Source organism: Leptonychotes weddellii, chromosome 6 (genome assembly GCF_054177405.1).
Source record: "Leptonychotes weddellii isolate Sample4059 chromosome 6, ASM5417740v2, whole genome shotgun sequence".
Taxonomy (NCBI): domain Eukaryota; kingdom Metazoa; phylum Chordata; class Mammalia; order Carnivora; family Phocidae; genus Leptonychotes; species Leptonychotes weddellii.
The window spans coordinates 136,905,569-136,918,817 of NC_138374.1; the positions used below are offsets into that span (position 1 = coordinate 136,905,569).

General features: G+C 52.7%; 2 protein-coding genes across 8 annotated transcripts in view; one reads left to right on the forward strand and one right to left on the reverse strand.

The window, feature by feature from the left end:
* Positions 1–9,967, reverse strand: part of SYT11 (synaptotagmin 11) — a 19,427-nt gene extending 9,460 nt beyond the window's left edge. For both annotated transcript variants that reach the window (XM_081825474.1, XM_081825473.1), the window contains exons 1-2: positions 9,826–9,967; positions 3,221–4,047 (exon numbers count right to left, since the gene is read on the reverse strand). In XM_081825474.1, the coding sequence (XP_081681600.1) occupies positions 3,221–4,047; positions 9,826–9,859 (861 nt within the window). In that variant the 5' untranslated portion in view covers positions 9,860–9,967. The remainder of the gene's footprint in view (positions 1–3,220; positions 4,048–9,825) is intronic.
* GON4L (gon-4 like) overlaps positions 8,995–13,249 on the forward strand; it is a 68,065-nt gene continuing 63,810 nt past the window's right edge. For 4 of the 6 annotated variants that reach the window (XR_014146683.1, XM_081825452.1, XM_081825453.1 and 1 more), the window contains exon 1: positions 9,967–10,097. Coding sequence is in view for 3 of the 6 variants with exons in the window: in XM_081825452.1 (XP_081681578.1) it covers positions 10,091–10,097 (7 nt within the window). In the remaining 3 variants the exon portion in view is untranslated. Of the gene's footprint in view, positions 9,134–9,966; positions 10,098–11,689; positions 11,776–13,249 lie in introns of those variants that run through there. The other 2 variants (XM_081825454.1, XM_081825456.1) reach the window with 2 other exon arrangements.

The following is a 13,249-nucleotide window of genomic DNA, read 5'->3' on the forward strand; positions in this document are numbered from 1 at the left end:
AGCGAGGGAACACAAGCAGGGGGAGTGGGAGAGGTAGAAGCAGGCTTCCTGCCGAGCAGGGAGCCCGATGTGGGGCTCGATCCCAGGACTCTGGGATCATGACCTGAGCTGAAGGCAGACGCTTAACGACTGAGCCACCCAGGCACCCCATCAAGGGTTAATTTTTAATGCTTCCTACGTCTTATATATTCATAAGAGCTGAGAGTGCTCTCAGTGATCCCATTAGCCTTCCTGGTCCAGCCTAGATGAGACCTAGAGAGACGGTGATTGCTGGCCCAGAGAAAGGAGTGAGATGGAAGGGTCAGAGAGGATGACCAGTCCTGGGCTGACTTAGGGCAGACTGTTGGCCACGGCATCTTTCTGCAAGATGTGCGGTTGTTTTCAGTGGCTCTGACATCCTTTCTGAACCCCCCACCTCCTTCTGCACTGACTCAGGCTCCCTTGCCTTCCTTTACTTTGTCAAAACAGAACAGAAACGTCTGCGAACCACATACATCTCCGGCGACCAAGCCTCACTAATAGTAGAAACGGTGGCAACAGTAAGGATGCTGACCAGTCCTCAGTTGGACTGCAGTGGATAATGGAAAGGACAAGAGGCAATTTTTCTGCTAAGGAGGGGAAATGCAGTTTCTGCTAAGGAAATGCAGTTGCGGGGGGGAAAGTGCAATTCTCACCAGTCCCCACCGAGGCCTCTGGGTGGGAGAAGATAATTTGGCCCCGTATTCTAAAGGGATGCCTTCCACAGACCAGAAAAAGCTCTTTACAGAGTGTGGAATGGTTCAGAGCAGCTCTAACTGGTGAGCCAAGGGGAGATCCAGAAAGGGCAGACTGTTGGCCACGGCAGGGAGGACTGGGAGACACGCGGAGGCTGCACTGCAGGGAGGCTTGGGGACTAGCGGCCAGGCCGGCACGGTGACAGCCATGGCTCAGGACGGAACACAGCCCTGCCCACAGGCGCCGGCTCGGGAAACACGCTCAGGATGTCCAGGAGGCTGGAAAGCTCTGGTGCAGGGGCGCACAGCCTCTGTGTGTCCTGTCTGGGCCTCTCCCAGGGGACGTGTTGCTCAGGATCCTAGCCCTGGCTTGTCCCTCCTGAAGGGAGTTAATAAAGTGGAAAGAAACCTGGCTCTTGCCAAGAGCCCCTGGCACTTTGGCAAACGCCATTGTCTGTCCTGGCCAGTGTCCTGGATTTGAGGCTGTTTTGTTCCCAGCCCACACCAGTCCCTTTCCTGGCCAGTCTCTTCCCAGCTGCAGCTTGGCACAGAGCCATTGGCTGCCCTCGGCTGTGGGCTATGAGAGCATGAGCCGTCTGGGGGTGTCCAGCCAGCGAGATGGCTCTACCAAGCTGGGGCTACAGGGAAGGACGGCTTGGGCAGCTGGAGGAAGGCAGGCAGCGGGGCACTGGGGCTGCAGGAAAGGGGTGTCAGCCAGCCCGAGCCCCGAGGGCTTGGCAGAACCCTGAGGAAAAGAGATGACAGGCAAGGGGGAGGGGAGGGAGCAGGATGAAAGCAGGTCACAGCCCCAGTGTCTATCGGTGCTTCTGACTCCAACCCCAGAGGATACAAGAGCCCTTGCTGTGGTGGACTCTAGGACATCTCCTTGTGTCTTGGCCTTGGACCTGTGTTGATGCCCTGATCAAACCCCTCTAATACTCTGAAAACGCCTGGGCTTCCTGGCCGCTGCGAGGCCGAGCGGTTCTCTGGGCAAGGGCACGGCTGGGCCAGTGGCAGGGGGACAGGTGCCTGGGACACGCTCCGAGGGGCAGTGCCCCCTGGTAGAGGATACACCTTGTGCCTGGAGCTCACTGCACATGCAGCCCCTACTGGCCCGGAAGCCTCTCTTGTCCAGTCCCGAGCCCCCTGCCTCCCCAGTGAGTCCAGTGTGGGCTTGTAGGTGGGCATCAGGAGATAAGCATGGCCTCTAAGCCGTGCATCTTTCTGCAAGATGTGCGGTTGTTTTCAGTGGCTCTGACATCCTTTCTGAACCCCCCACCTCCTTCTGCACTGACTCAGGCTCCCTTGCCTTCCTTTACTTTGTCAAAACAGAACAGAAACGTCTGCGAACCACATACATCTCCGGCGACCAAGCGTCACTAATAGTAGAAACGGTGGCAACAGTAAGGATAGTGGGTCCGATTTCTTGGAGGGTCACTGCGCGCGAGGGGCTGTGCAAAGGCATCCTCTTGCTTCATTCCTGTGGGAACCTGAGATCAGAGTTGCTAAGCCGAGCTAAGGGAGCGGGCGAGATTTGGATTCAAACTCAGCTTCGACTTCAAAGCCCTTGTTATCAGGTTGTACCTTGAAACAGGAATGAAAGTCTAAATTTAAAATGCCAACAACCTCTTTCAAGGCACCTACTCACTATGGGGCAGTTGCCAAGATGGTCTCTCTCCCCCAGGGAACAGTGTGCCAGACACATCATCTCCTCTAATCCTCAAGCCCTCTGAGGAGGATGGTGTTATCAGCTCCATTTTACAGATGGGGAAACAGAAGCCTAGGAGGGTGCAGTGATCCAGCTGTGCCCCTGGGCCGGGAAGCGGTGAGCTGGGGCGTGATGTCAGCCTGTGTGGACAGAGCGCTCAGTGGACAACCACACTGCCCCCCCCAGTTAAGAAACGCGTGAACCAGGGGGCGTGGGGGCATGGTTCTGACAGCCCTGAAATTACAACTCAAGAGCCAATGCCGGCCCAGTGGGGAGAAGGCAGGAGGGTGCGCTCTCATTCCCAGGGCTCAGAGGAGGAGGGTCTGCAGCAGGGGCTCGGCCTGGAGTGGGGCTCGGAGGTGAAGCAGCTCACGAACCTGCACTGGGGTGGACCCTAACCTGACCTGGTTGGGGCTGGACAGGGAAGCTGAGGGCAGAATTACTGAAGCCCCGTCATGGTTCACTGGTAGAAGATCACACAGGACTTTGGAGAAGAAACCAGCCCCACGTCCTTGATAGGATGAGGGTCTAGGACTGGTGGGGACGAGCCTGCTCCAAGTAAGCTGGACTTAGTGTCAGGATGCCACCCACGAAGTGAAATTTCAGCAGCTACCTACCTGTCCCTCTCTCCTCGCGAAGTTCCTTTTGGAGCAGGCCCTCCGTCTTACTTTGGTCCCTGCGGATTCTTGATCCTACAGCCGCTCCCCGCCGTTCATACAGGCCCCGCCCTTCCATTTGTTCCCTGAGATCTCCTCTCCCCCAACCTCCTGGCCCTCCCCGACACACTCTTGCTCCTCACCTGGATGTTCCTTTTGGTGATGTCCCTGGTCAGCTGTGCCTTGCCCGTGCTGGGGTCCACGCCGGCCAGCGGCACCATGACCTCCCCAATGACGTCGTCCCGGGAGAAGCGGTCGAAGCTGAGCACAAGGAAGTGCAGCACCAGGTCCTGCAGCTGGCTGTATGGGACGCCGTAGAAGGTGAAGGTCTCGTCAAACACGGGGTCCAGCGTCTTCCGCAGCACTCTGGTCTTCACCCGATGCCGCTTGTCGGGAAGGATGGTCATTTTGATGTAGGGGTCAGAACCCTGGGTCTGCTCATCCATCACCGGCAGCCCGTGGGCCTCCTGGATCGTCACCACTAGGGCTTTTTTCGGGAAGTTATAGTCCACGGAGAACGTGAGGGTTCCTAGCATGACATCCTCCTCTGGAGATGATGGAGACGTGCTTTTGCTCTCCCCGGGGGTCAGGCTCGCGACGGGGCTCCTCAGTCCTTCCCCATAGTCCACCTTGATGGGTGACTGGTCTATACAGGAGCCAGAGCTGGGTCCCTTGGGCCCTTTGTCGGGGCCCAGCAGGCCAGCCTCTGCCGCATCCACCAGCACATTCGCACGCCCTCCTTCCCTCCCAGGGCCACCTCTGTCTCTCCGCACTTTGACGATTTTCTTCTTGCTGCTGAGGGTCTCTGGATATATGCTAATGCCTTTGAGCATGTGGATAAACTTGTACGGTGGGGTCTTGTGCTGCTTCTCGGCACGCTGGCGGCAGCATGTCCACACAAAGACGGTCACCGAGACACACACTATCAGCACAGATGCCCCGACGAGGCCAGCCACCACCGGGGACACATCTGAAGGTGGAGACCAGAGGGTGTCAAGGCAGGTGGACCTCAGCCCCCTGTGCAGACCGACCTCCCTGCAGAGCCAAGGGACCTGCAACCAAGCCTGCACAGCAACAGGCGCTCGTCCAGGCTTAGAAGACCCCCCCTCTGCGAGAGGCCCCCAGCCATCCTGTCCCACCGATCCAGGGCTGTTCCTTCCCACCAGACCCGCGTGGAATCCTCCGCTTCTCCAGGAAGCCTTCCCTAAAGGGCCCCAACCCGACTGCCTGTTCTTTTCTTGGCCTTCTCTTAGCACTTAAGGACTTGGTTCCCTCTTACCGATTTGTGTTTCACATAAAGCTGCCTCGTGTTATAATAAAGTCACCTTTTACCTGAGCCATTACACAGCACACAGGGCATGGGCCATGTCTGGCTTCAGCAGAATATTCCACGGCATCCCGTACAGGGTTTGCAGTGGGCTCGTGTCGACGGAATGGCCACTGGGGTGGAAGGATGTAGGGCTGACTCTGGGTGGTCCGGGTAGGGTGTTCAGGGGCGGTAAAAGTGGGTAGGTGGTAAAAAGAAAGCTGGATCTGAGTACTTTAAAACTATGTTCCAAATTTCAGCTCCTAGCTCCAAATACTTGTTTTATTTTGTTTCACTTATTTTTTTCCCCAAATACTTGTATTTTAAATAGGAAGAAATAAGGACCGTGGAAAATGTCGGGCCTTTGCTCAAGTATCACCTTCCCTGACCGCCGTACAATAAAAGTTCAACCTTCTTCCGGCTGAGACCCACGAGTCCTCGCCCTGCGTAACTTTCTCCTTACATCTTACCTTTCTCAAACGCAGCGACACGCACACCCATGTGCACACACATAATACATACAGGCGTACACACACGTACATGATTTTACTACAAGAAACATATCTTCACTAGAGAATAAGTTTCACCAGAACTGGGATTTTTTCTATTTTGTTCATTTCTGTCTCACCAGCACCAAAAATGCAGAGCTGGTACTTGGTACATATTTGCCAAATGAACAAATACCGACAGAGAAACATTGTTTCCTTCTTTACTCTTGTCCTTTCCCATACAAGTGGGGCCCCTTAACCAGTTTGGGGTTTCTTTTCCGCCTTAAGTCCACTGAAGCCAAGCTGGGTTTAGGCCTTAAAGGTCTCCATAAAAGACCTCTATTTTTCCGTGTTACCTTTTAGGGGAAGACTTGGGTAGGGCAGGGAGAACTAAGGAAATGAACATGACTTTAACACATTCCAGAATCTTCTTGAAACATCCTTCCACCACGTATCTGCCCGGCTCACTGCCTCACTCACTACAGGCCTCTGCTCAAACCTTACCTCACCAGAAAAGTATCTCCTGGCTGCCCCCAGTGAGATATTATCTCCGTTGCTCTGCTTTATTTTTCTACATAGCACTTATTACTCCTGACATATTTTGTCTGTCCTCCCTTACTAGAGAAGATTGGTAAGAATAGTGACTGTCTTTTTTTTTTTTTTTTTATTTGACAGAGAGAGACACAGCGAGAGAGGGAACACAAGCAGGGGGAGTGGGAGAGGGAGATGCAGGCTTCCCACCGAGCAGGGAGCCCAATGCAGGGCTCGATCCCAGGACCCCGAGATCATGACCTGAGCCAAAGACAGACTCTCAATGACTGAGCCACCCAGGTGCCCCCTGACTGTCTGTTTTGTTCACTGCTATATCCCCACGTCCTAGAATCACGTGGCACCTAGTAAAGTATTCAGAGAACAAATGAATCAGTGAATTCAAAACAGCCCCCACACATTGGAAAAGTGAGTCAATATGATTACATATATCAAAGACAAATGTAAAATTCTATATTGGTCTTCAAAACCTATCGATACACAACGGGAGACCTTACTTGACAAGTCTGAGCAAAAACAATCTAGTAGTGGGACGCCCAGGTGGCTCAGTTGGTTGAGCACATGACTGTTTATTTTGGCTCAGGTCCTGACCTCAGGGTTGTGCGATTGAGCCCCGCATCGGGCTCGGTGCTAGGCGTGGAACCTGCCTAAGATTCTCTCTCTCCCTCTGCCCCTCCCCACCATGTGCACACGTGTGCGCGCGCTCTCTCTCTCTCTCTCAAGAAAAAAAAAAAGTAGTTGTTCAGGTGACCACAAGTCTGATGCCAACCCATACTATGAATACTGTGAATATGGCCAGATGATGGGGGGTGGGGGTAGTATGATTTAATCTGCGCCGGTCATGACATATATCCTGTTCTGCCTAGCACGGACAAGAATAACAACTGCTCTTTTCTTGTGCATGTTTATTGTGTCCCTGCCAGACCCTGCGCCAGAGCTCCCTCTGAACCAAAGAACTCGTTGACTAGGTACCACCGATATCCCCACTTTATAACTGAGGAGCCTGGGTACTCAAATCTGCCTTAGGCCACGTAGTTGCAAATGTTCCAGTGATGGAATCCAAACCCTGGTCTGCCTGACACCAGAGCGTCTCTACATGATGGATAATCAGGGTCATAAAAGACCAGGAAACCATACCAAATGAGGAAAAGTTGAAGGAATTGGAGCTGAGTGTTCTGGGAATAATAACTTTCTTTAGTTATTGAAGGCCTTTGGATGGAAGAGGTCTGGTTGGACTGTACGTTGGAGGGCAGGAGGCTATAAGAAGACAGACTCTGACTCAGTGAAAAGAGTCAAATTATTATTAGAACTGCCTCACAATGGCTCAGATTGCTTCATGAGGCAATGACTCTCCAACTGGAAACTTTCAGAGGTTGGATCTCCGTTGGTGAGGCATATTCTAAAAGAGATTTCTTCAGTAGGGATTGGACTAAATGTCTCTGAAGTTCTTTCCCCAACCTTCCATGATTCTATGAAGGTTGGGGTCAGGCAGGAAAAGAAGGAGTTACATCCTTTAATAATACAGTACAGAGAAGGAGTAAAGCCATTAAGAAAATAAATGAAGGTGACCATGTCCACGGCCATACTAAATAATAATACTGTTTCTCAAATATCAAGTGGAATAAGAGTTGTTAGGGACAGGCTTCACAAAATGCGAGCAGCCTTGGTAGGAAGCTCCTTGAAAGCTGGCGGAAATAACATCCTGTCCATCTCTGAGTCCTTGAGTCTTTGCATCTAAAGGGAGCTCAGTAAACAGCTGAAAAACTGACTGGATTCCATGGTCAATGAAAATGGGCACAATCTGAGAAAGTGTCTCTCCACTCACCAATCAGGGACTTTCTTGAAAACTGCTTGCTACTGATTAATGACAGTGAAGAGCTTACCTCCATGAGACGAGGAAAGCTGGAAACCAACCAGACAGGTACATTTTTGAGAATGATTTAAAAGAGAGATATAAAGGCCCAGGCTGGGAGACATCTGAGTGATCCTTTTGGCTCCACCATAGATTTACTCTGTGGTCTGGAGAGTGCCCACTGATGCCTCCACATTTGCTGTTAGAAAATGGAGGCGGGATGGGGAGAGAAGAGGAGGGATTCCCATGTTTCAGGACAGGGAAGGAAAAGAAGACAAACCTGTGAAGCCATCTGTAGACTCTTCCAGGCACTCTCCTCCACCTGCTTTCCCACTTCTCCCCCTCTTTCTTCTTTGTTTTAGTATCTGTTAACCCCTGCCTCTCTCCTCCACACCCAAGGCAGTGAACTAGAAAATCAGAGATGCTGAAACTAGGAACCCTCTGTCTTGCTTTCATCAAAAGCTTGGTGGGAAAAGGAAGTTGGAACTAATGGCTGAAGTCGGGGTTTTAAAGTAGTCATAAATTGCAGTGACTGTGCTGCTTGCTCCTTTTGTCCTCCAAGGTCACGGCTAATTGAGTGTTGGCTGGGTGCACCTCCCAAGGGCTAAGGCATTTGAAATGAAGTACTCTATGGGATGTGAGAACATCGGAAGTGGCAGCTCTCTATGTAGGACCCCTGTATACGTCCAAGACGTCTCTGGGCTGGGCCCCGCCTCTCAGCCTTGGACCAGACCTGCTGTTGACACTCCCTTTACTAAAACAGCTTTTCCCTGTCAAGTGGGCCAGGGTGATACAGTGAAATGACAATGGACTTTGGAATCAGCGGGACATTGGTTTAAGTCCTAGCACTACCTTTGCTGTTTGTTTGACTTGACCCAAGTTATTTTGTATCACTGAACCTCAGTTTCCTCATCTGGCAAATATATATAATAATGCCTACACCGGAGAATGCTGTAAGGATTAAATAAAATGAGAGTATGTAAAAGTTGAAGTAATTTCTTTTCTCTTTCCCACTAATATTCCTTCTAAAGGAAACCACTATATTATGCTCCACGTGCTCTAACTTTCCAAGGAATCTGGAACTGCAATTAGAGAAAAGAATATGTTGGAAGGAAGGCATAAGACAAAAGAGAAAGAGCAGGAAGAAAAATCATGGAGTGCTCATGTGACTACAAAAGGGACAACTGTGTTGTAAATTTAGGACTCAGAGATAGAGATGCAGAAGGTGGAGTGGAAGAAAGAAACACAGCTAAGCCTTGGGGAATCAGTGGGAACCAGTAGCTAATGGGTGTGATTTGCTCTCTGGATACTTCCCCTGATCTGATGTCTTCTTCCTGATATTGAAGTGGGAGAGCTCATTTCCATGAACCTCTTACTGGGGAATGAGAAAAGCCATTTCCTAGTTGGATTGTGGCCCCACCCTAAAAATTGTTGTCTGGATGCTCAAACCTTCTGGATTGTCTGAAAGATAGACTCTCTTAGGGGATATGAAGGAATCCTCGGCTGACAGCAACTCTCATCCAAGCTGGGGTGGAAGGGAGGGAGAAGCAGGGCAACTCCTTTATTTTTCAACCAGGAAAGCATAACCCAGGAAGTTTGCAACCCTAGCACATTTTGGAGGAAGCCCCAAAAAGGAAAAAACTTGCTTATCCAGCTTTTCTTTCCCGTCTTCCTCCCTATTTTCCACTCCACTCTCTGCCCCTGGGAGTGCAGCCGAGCTTGGAGCCTGGAGGCCCGGGTCGGGGACCAGCCGCTCCGCGATGACGTAATGCCTTGCCGGGTACACAAAGCGGCCTCCCCCGGGCCCGGCCTCTCTGCCCCTCCCCCCGGCCGGGCCCGCGCCCCCGCCAGCACCAGCGCGGTGAGTCCCCCTTTCGAAAAGGCCAGCCAGGGAAACAGGGAACAAAGGCCCGGGAAGAGGGGCCTGGGCGCTGCCAGGAGGCCCAGAATAGACATCACGTCATCCCCGGCTCGGCAGCGCCAAGCGCCATTTGGTAGCATCGGACGGACCCACCATTACGGTGCAGAACCGCACTTGGGGGTCCTCGGCGGCCGCCGGCCCTGCGCCCCGCGCCCCACCGCCGGCTGGGCAGGGCTCCCCGCGCCCGCGCCCCCGCAGCCCTGGCTGCTCCGCGGCCGTCCCCCAGCCCACGTACCCCCAGCCCCCCAGCTGCCATCTTGTCGCCCATCCCCCGCCGCCGCCCTCCCCCGCAGCCCGAGGAGTGGGAGGGGGAGCACGGGGCACCGCCCTGCGCGCCCTGAGGGGGGGGCCTGCGTCCTGCCCCCCCACTCCCACCCCGCAGAGCGCTGACGCGGCCCACACAGGTTGGCGCGTCCGTCGGGACCCACGACCCCCAGCGAGCCCCCGGCCGGGCCGGCCCCTGCAGCCCGCAGCTCCAGTTCAGGCGCCGCCGGCCGCCGTGGCAGGCCCCATCCTAGCGGGGCCGGCGCTGGAAGGCCCTGATGTGGGCTTCGCCCCCTCCCAGCACTGGGCCCCTCTGGCTTTGCGGCGGTGCCCACTGCCCCAGGCTTAGTTTTCCCGACTCCACTTACCAAAGCTAGGTCGGATATTGGTGATCTCAGCCATGTCGTAACCAGAGGCTATTGCTATAAACGCTTTTTCAAGGGTCGGACGAGTCTGGGGGCGCCCGGTCAGCACCGAGGCCGCCGCTGTAGAGCGCTAGCTCAGGGGAGGGGGAAGGTGTCTGGCGGACGCCTCCTGCGACGGTCGGGCCCCTGGTTGCCAGCTGCGGCCGCCTCCTAAGATGCTCCAGGGATGCTCTGAGCGAAGGATGCAGGTGCAGCCAGACTGGTCCTGATGCGAGGTAGGCCCCGCCTTCTTCCGAACGGCCCTCGGCAGAAGACTCCGCCTCCGTCCGAAAAGTTCCGGAGGCCAGGCCCCGCCCCTTTCCGGAAGCTCTCGGCGAGAGGACCCCTGCGGTTGCCGAGACTGCTTGAGAATAAGACCCCGCCCACTGGCGCGCTGTGGGTCTGTAAGGCGAAAGCCCAGCGGCCCAAGAGGTGTAGGTACTTTTTTATATGAGGTCCAGTAGATCCTGTGATTCCCTTCCCCGGGCTAAATACAGCAGCAGAATGTTCTGGGTGACAGGGAGCCCAGGATTGTGGAAAAAGAAAATTCTATACTGCCTGCATTTCAGTATCATTTGCCATTATAGTTACGCATTTCTGAGACCACTAAGGGTTATTACAGAGACTTCGTAAACTTCAGGTCTGATTAAAGACTAAACCAGGTGATGGTTGCACAACTCTGAAAATTTACTGGGAATAATTATAGAAGTAAAATGCTACAATCCATCTACGGATGGGTTTTGTGGTGTGTACATTAAAGCTGTTAAAAAAAAAAAAGACTAGTGAGGTGTGTCAAAGTTCACCTGTGTTGGGTATTTCCCTTCCAAAACTTTCAACACACACACACAATGGGAGAGAGAAGGGCAGAGCGAGCGAGCAAACCAACAGATCTGTGTATTCTGTAGGTTGAAGAACAGGACACGGACGAAACTCCAAGCTTCTAGAGACTTCCTTGGCATTTGGGAGAGGTAGGGTGATTCAGTTTGTAGAATCCTGGCAGTAATCTCCATGATTACTGCAATTTCACCCTTCTTTTTGACTGTGGATGCTTTCATCTTGTTTACAGACAGGATCAGGTCAAATTATTTAAATGCATAAATATTTTTGGTGATTCACCTGTAAACGGTGACAGCTGAATGTGTTTTTTTTCAGCTTCGACATTCTGTCCTTCTAGAAAAGTGGAAAGAACATGGTTCTAGAAATCATTTATTCACTCAAAATCCATGTATTGAATGAACATCCACTCTGCCCCCGGCACCCTCCCGAGCACTGGATCAGTGTGCATTAGAAGCCAGAGTTAGGATACCTGATTTCCCCTGATAGCTGTGTGTTTGCGAAATCACCCTCCCAGCTGAGCCCGAAATTTGTTCTGTGTAAATTGGAAGGTGTAATAGCCATTGTCCCCCAGGGTTCATTGTGAAGATCAGATCACCTATGATAACGTAAGTGAAAGCATTTTGTGGAATGAAGAGTATTATACAGACAGGAGTAATCACTGTGGGATGAGTCCCAGACTGCCTTCGTTTTATTCGGGAAACTGCACTGTTTGTACAAACCAGGGAGTCCTCTTTCTGCAATCTTATGAATTCGCCATTTCCTCGGTCCCGTATTCCAGGTATCTTGCGGCGGGAAGGACTGGTTGTCAAACTACAGCACTGCATCGCAACCCCCAGCTTTTAGAGTAGGGCAGCTCCACGGACAGAAAAAAGCCAGGGATCGCACTTAAATTCTTGGGCCGACAGCTGACACCAGGGTTTCAGTCCGCCCCCAGCTAGCATGGCGCCCGGAGGCTGGCGCATGCTCATTGGCGGCCCGGCGGCGCGCACCGCGGCTCGGGGGCGCGCACGTTCGTCGTTGCCGTTGGCCGACTTCCGGCGGTAGCGAAGCTGGGTTTCCGCGGGATCTGGCCGGCTGGTGAGGGCGGCGGGGCGCGTGCGGTGGGGCGGGAAGAGGGGTCGGGTCAGCGCGGGGTGCGTGACGGTGCCGGGCTGGGCGTGGGGAGCTGGGCCGCCGCTCGGCGCCGAAGTGGGGAGCGCAGTGAGGACCCCCTTTTGGAACCTGTGCCCGGGAGGGGCCCGCGCTGGCGCTGCCCGGGGTCGCATTCATTCCCCCCGTTGGTGTGACTCCAGTTCCCGGAGCCGGGGCCTAAGAGAGCTGCTGCGTTTGAAGTGCCTGGGGCCCATCTCTGCACGCTGCTGCCTCTGAACGGTAGCTGCCTGCCTCCGTCCTTCTTTTTCTTTTCTCAACTTGTCATCTCTGAAATGTAGGACCCGTGCAGGCTGCTCCCACCCCACCTCTTACCTGCTCTCCACCATCCCTCACCGGGATCAGCAGAACCTTCACGTGTTTACTGAGCTTTAATAACCAATCAGTGTGCATTAGAAGCCAGAGTTAGGATACCTGATTTCCCCTGATAGGTGTGTGTGTTTGTGAAACAAACTGGTTTGGAGCCAGGGGTGGGGTTCTCTTGCTGCCTGGAGAGACTGAATTAGGGAGGTTTATTTTATTTTAAAAAATTATCTATTTATTTAAGTAATCTCTGTCCCCAACGTGGGGCTCGAACTCACAACCCTGAGAGCAAGAGTTGTACCTGCGCTCTTCTGACTGAGCCAGCCAGGCGCCCCTGAATTGGGGAGTTTTAAAATAACCTTATAGTTCAGACTCTGAGAGAGAACTTTCTTAGTCCTCTAGTCCAAGCTTTCGTGTAGTACCCTGGTAGATGGGCATTGTCAGTGAGGAAGAACTCAGTGTTGTACAAGGCAACTTACTTTATTCTTGAACCTATTTTATAAGAGTAAAGTTTTTCTGGGTAGAAAGATGCGATCAGCTTCCATCCAATGCTTAACTCATGGTCCAAATGCTGCATAGAATAAGCACCAAATGGGAAGTTCATGCCCTCTTTCATTTGTTCGTTTCTTCAGAAACATTCATTGAGTATACCATAGGCAGATCCTGCCAAGTACTGGGGGTACCAGTTGGAAGAGTCCTTTTCCTCAGAAAGCATGTAGTTTTGGGGGAAGGAGATGGGAAGGAGACAGACAAGAGAATGACAAAAGTGATAAATACTGTAAAAGAGGGGTGCCTGGGCGGCTCAGTTGGTTAAGCGACTGCCTTCGGCTCAGGTCATGATCCTGGAGTCCCGGGATCGAGTCCCGCATCATGCTCCCTGCTCGGCGGGGAGTCTGCTTCTCCCTCTGACCCTCCCCCCTCTCATGTGTTCTCTCTCTCAAATAAATAAATAAAATCTTAAAAAAAAAAATACTGTAAAAGAGCCTTGCAAACAGGTGCTATAAGAACATAAAAGATACCCTCCAGCTTAGGTTAGTGTTGCCCTTAAATTGTGAAAAACCGGAATAGAAGCCAAGAGTCAAGAAGTAACATAGCATAA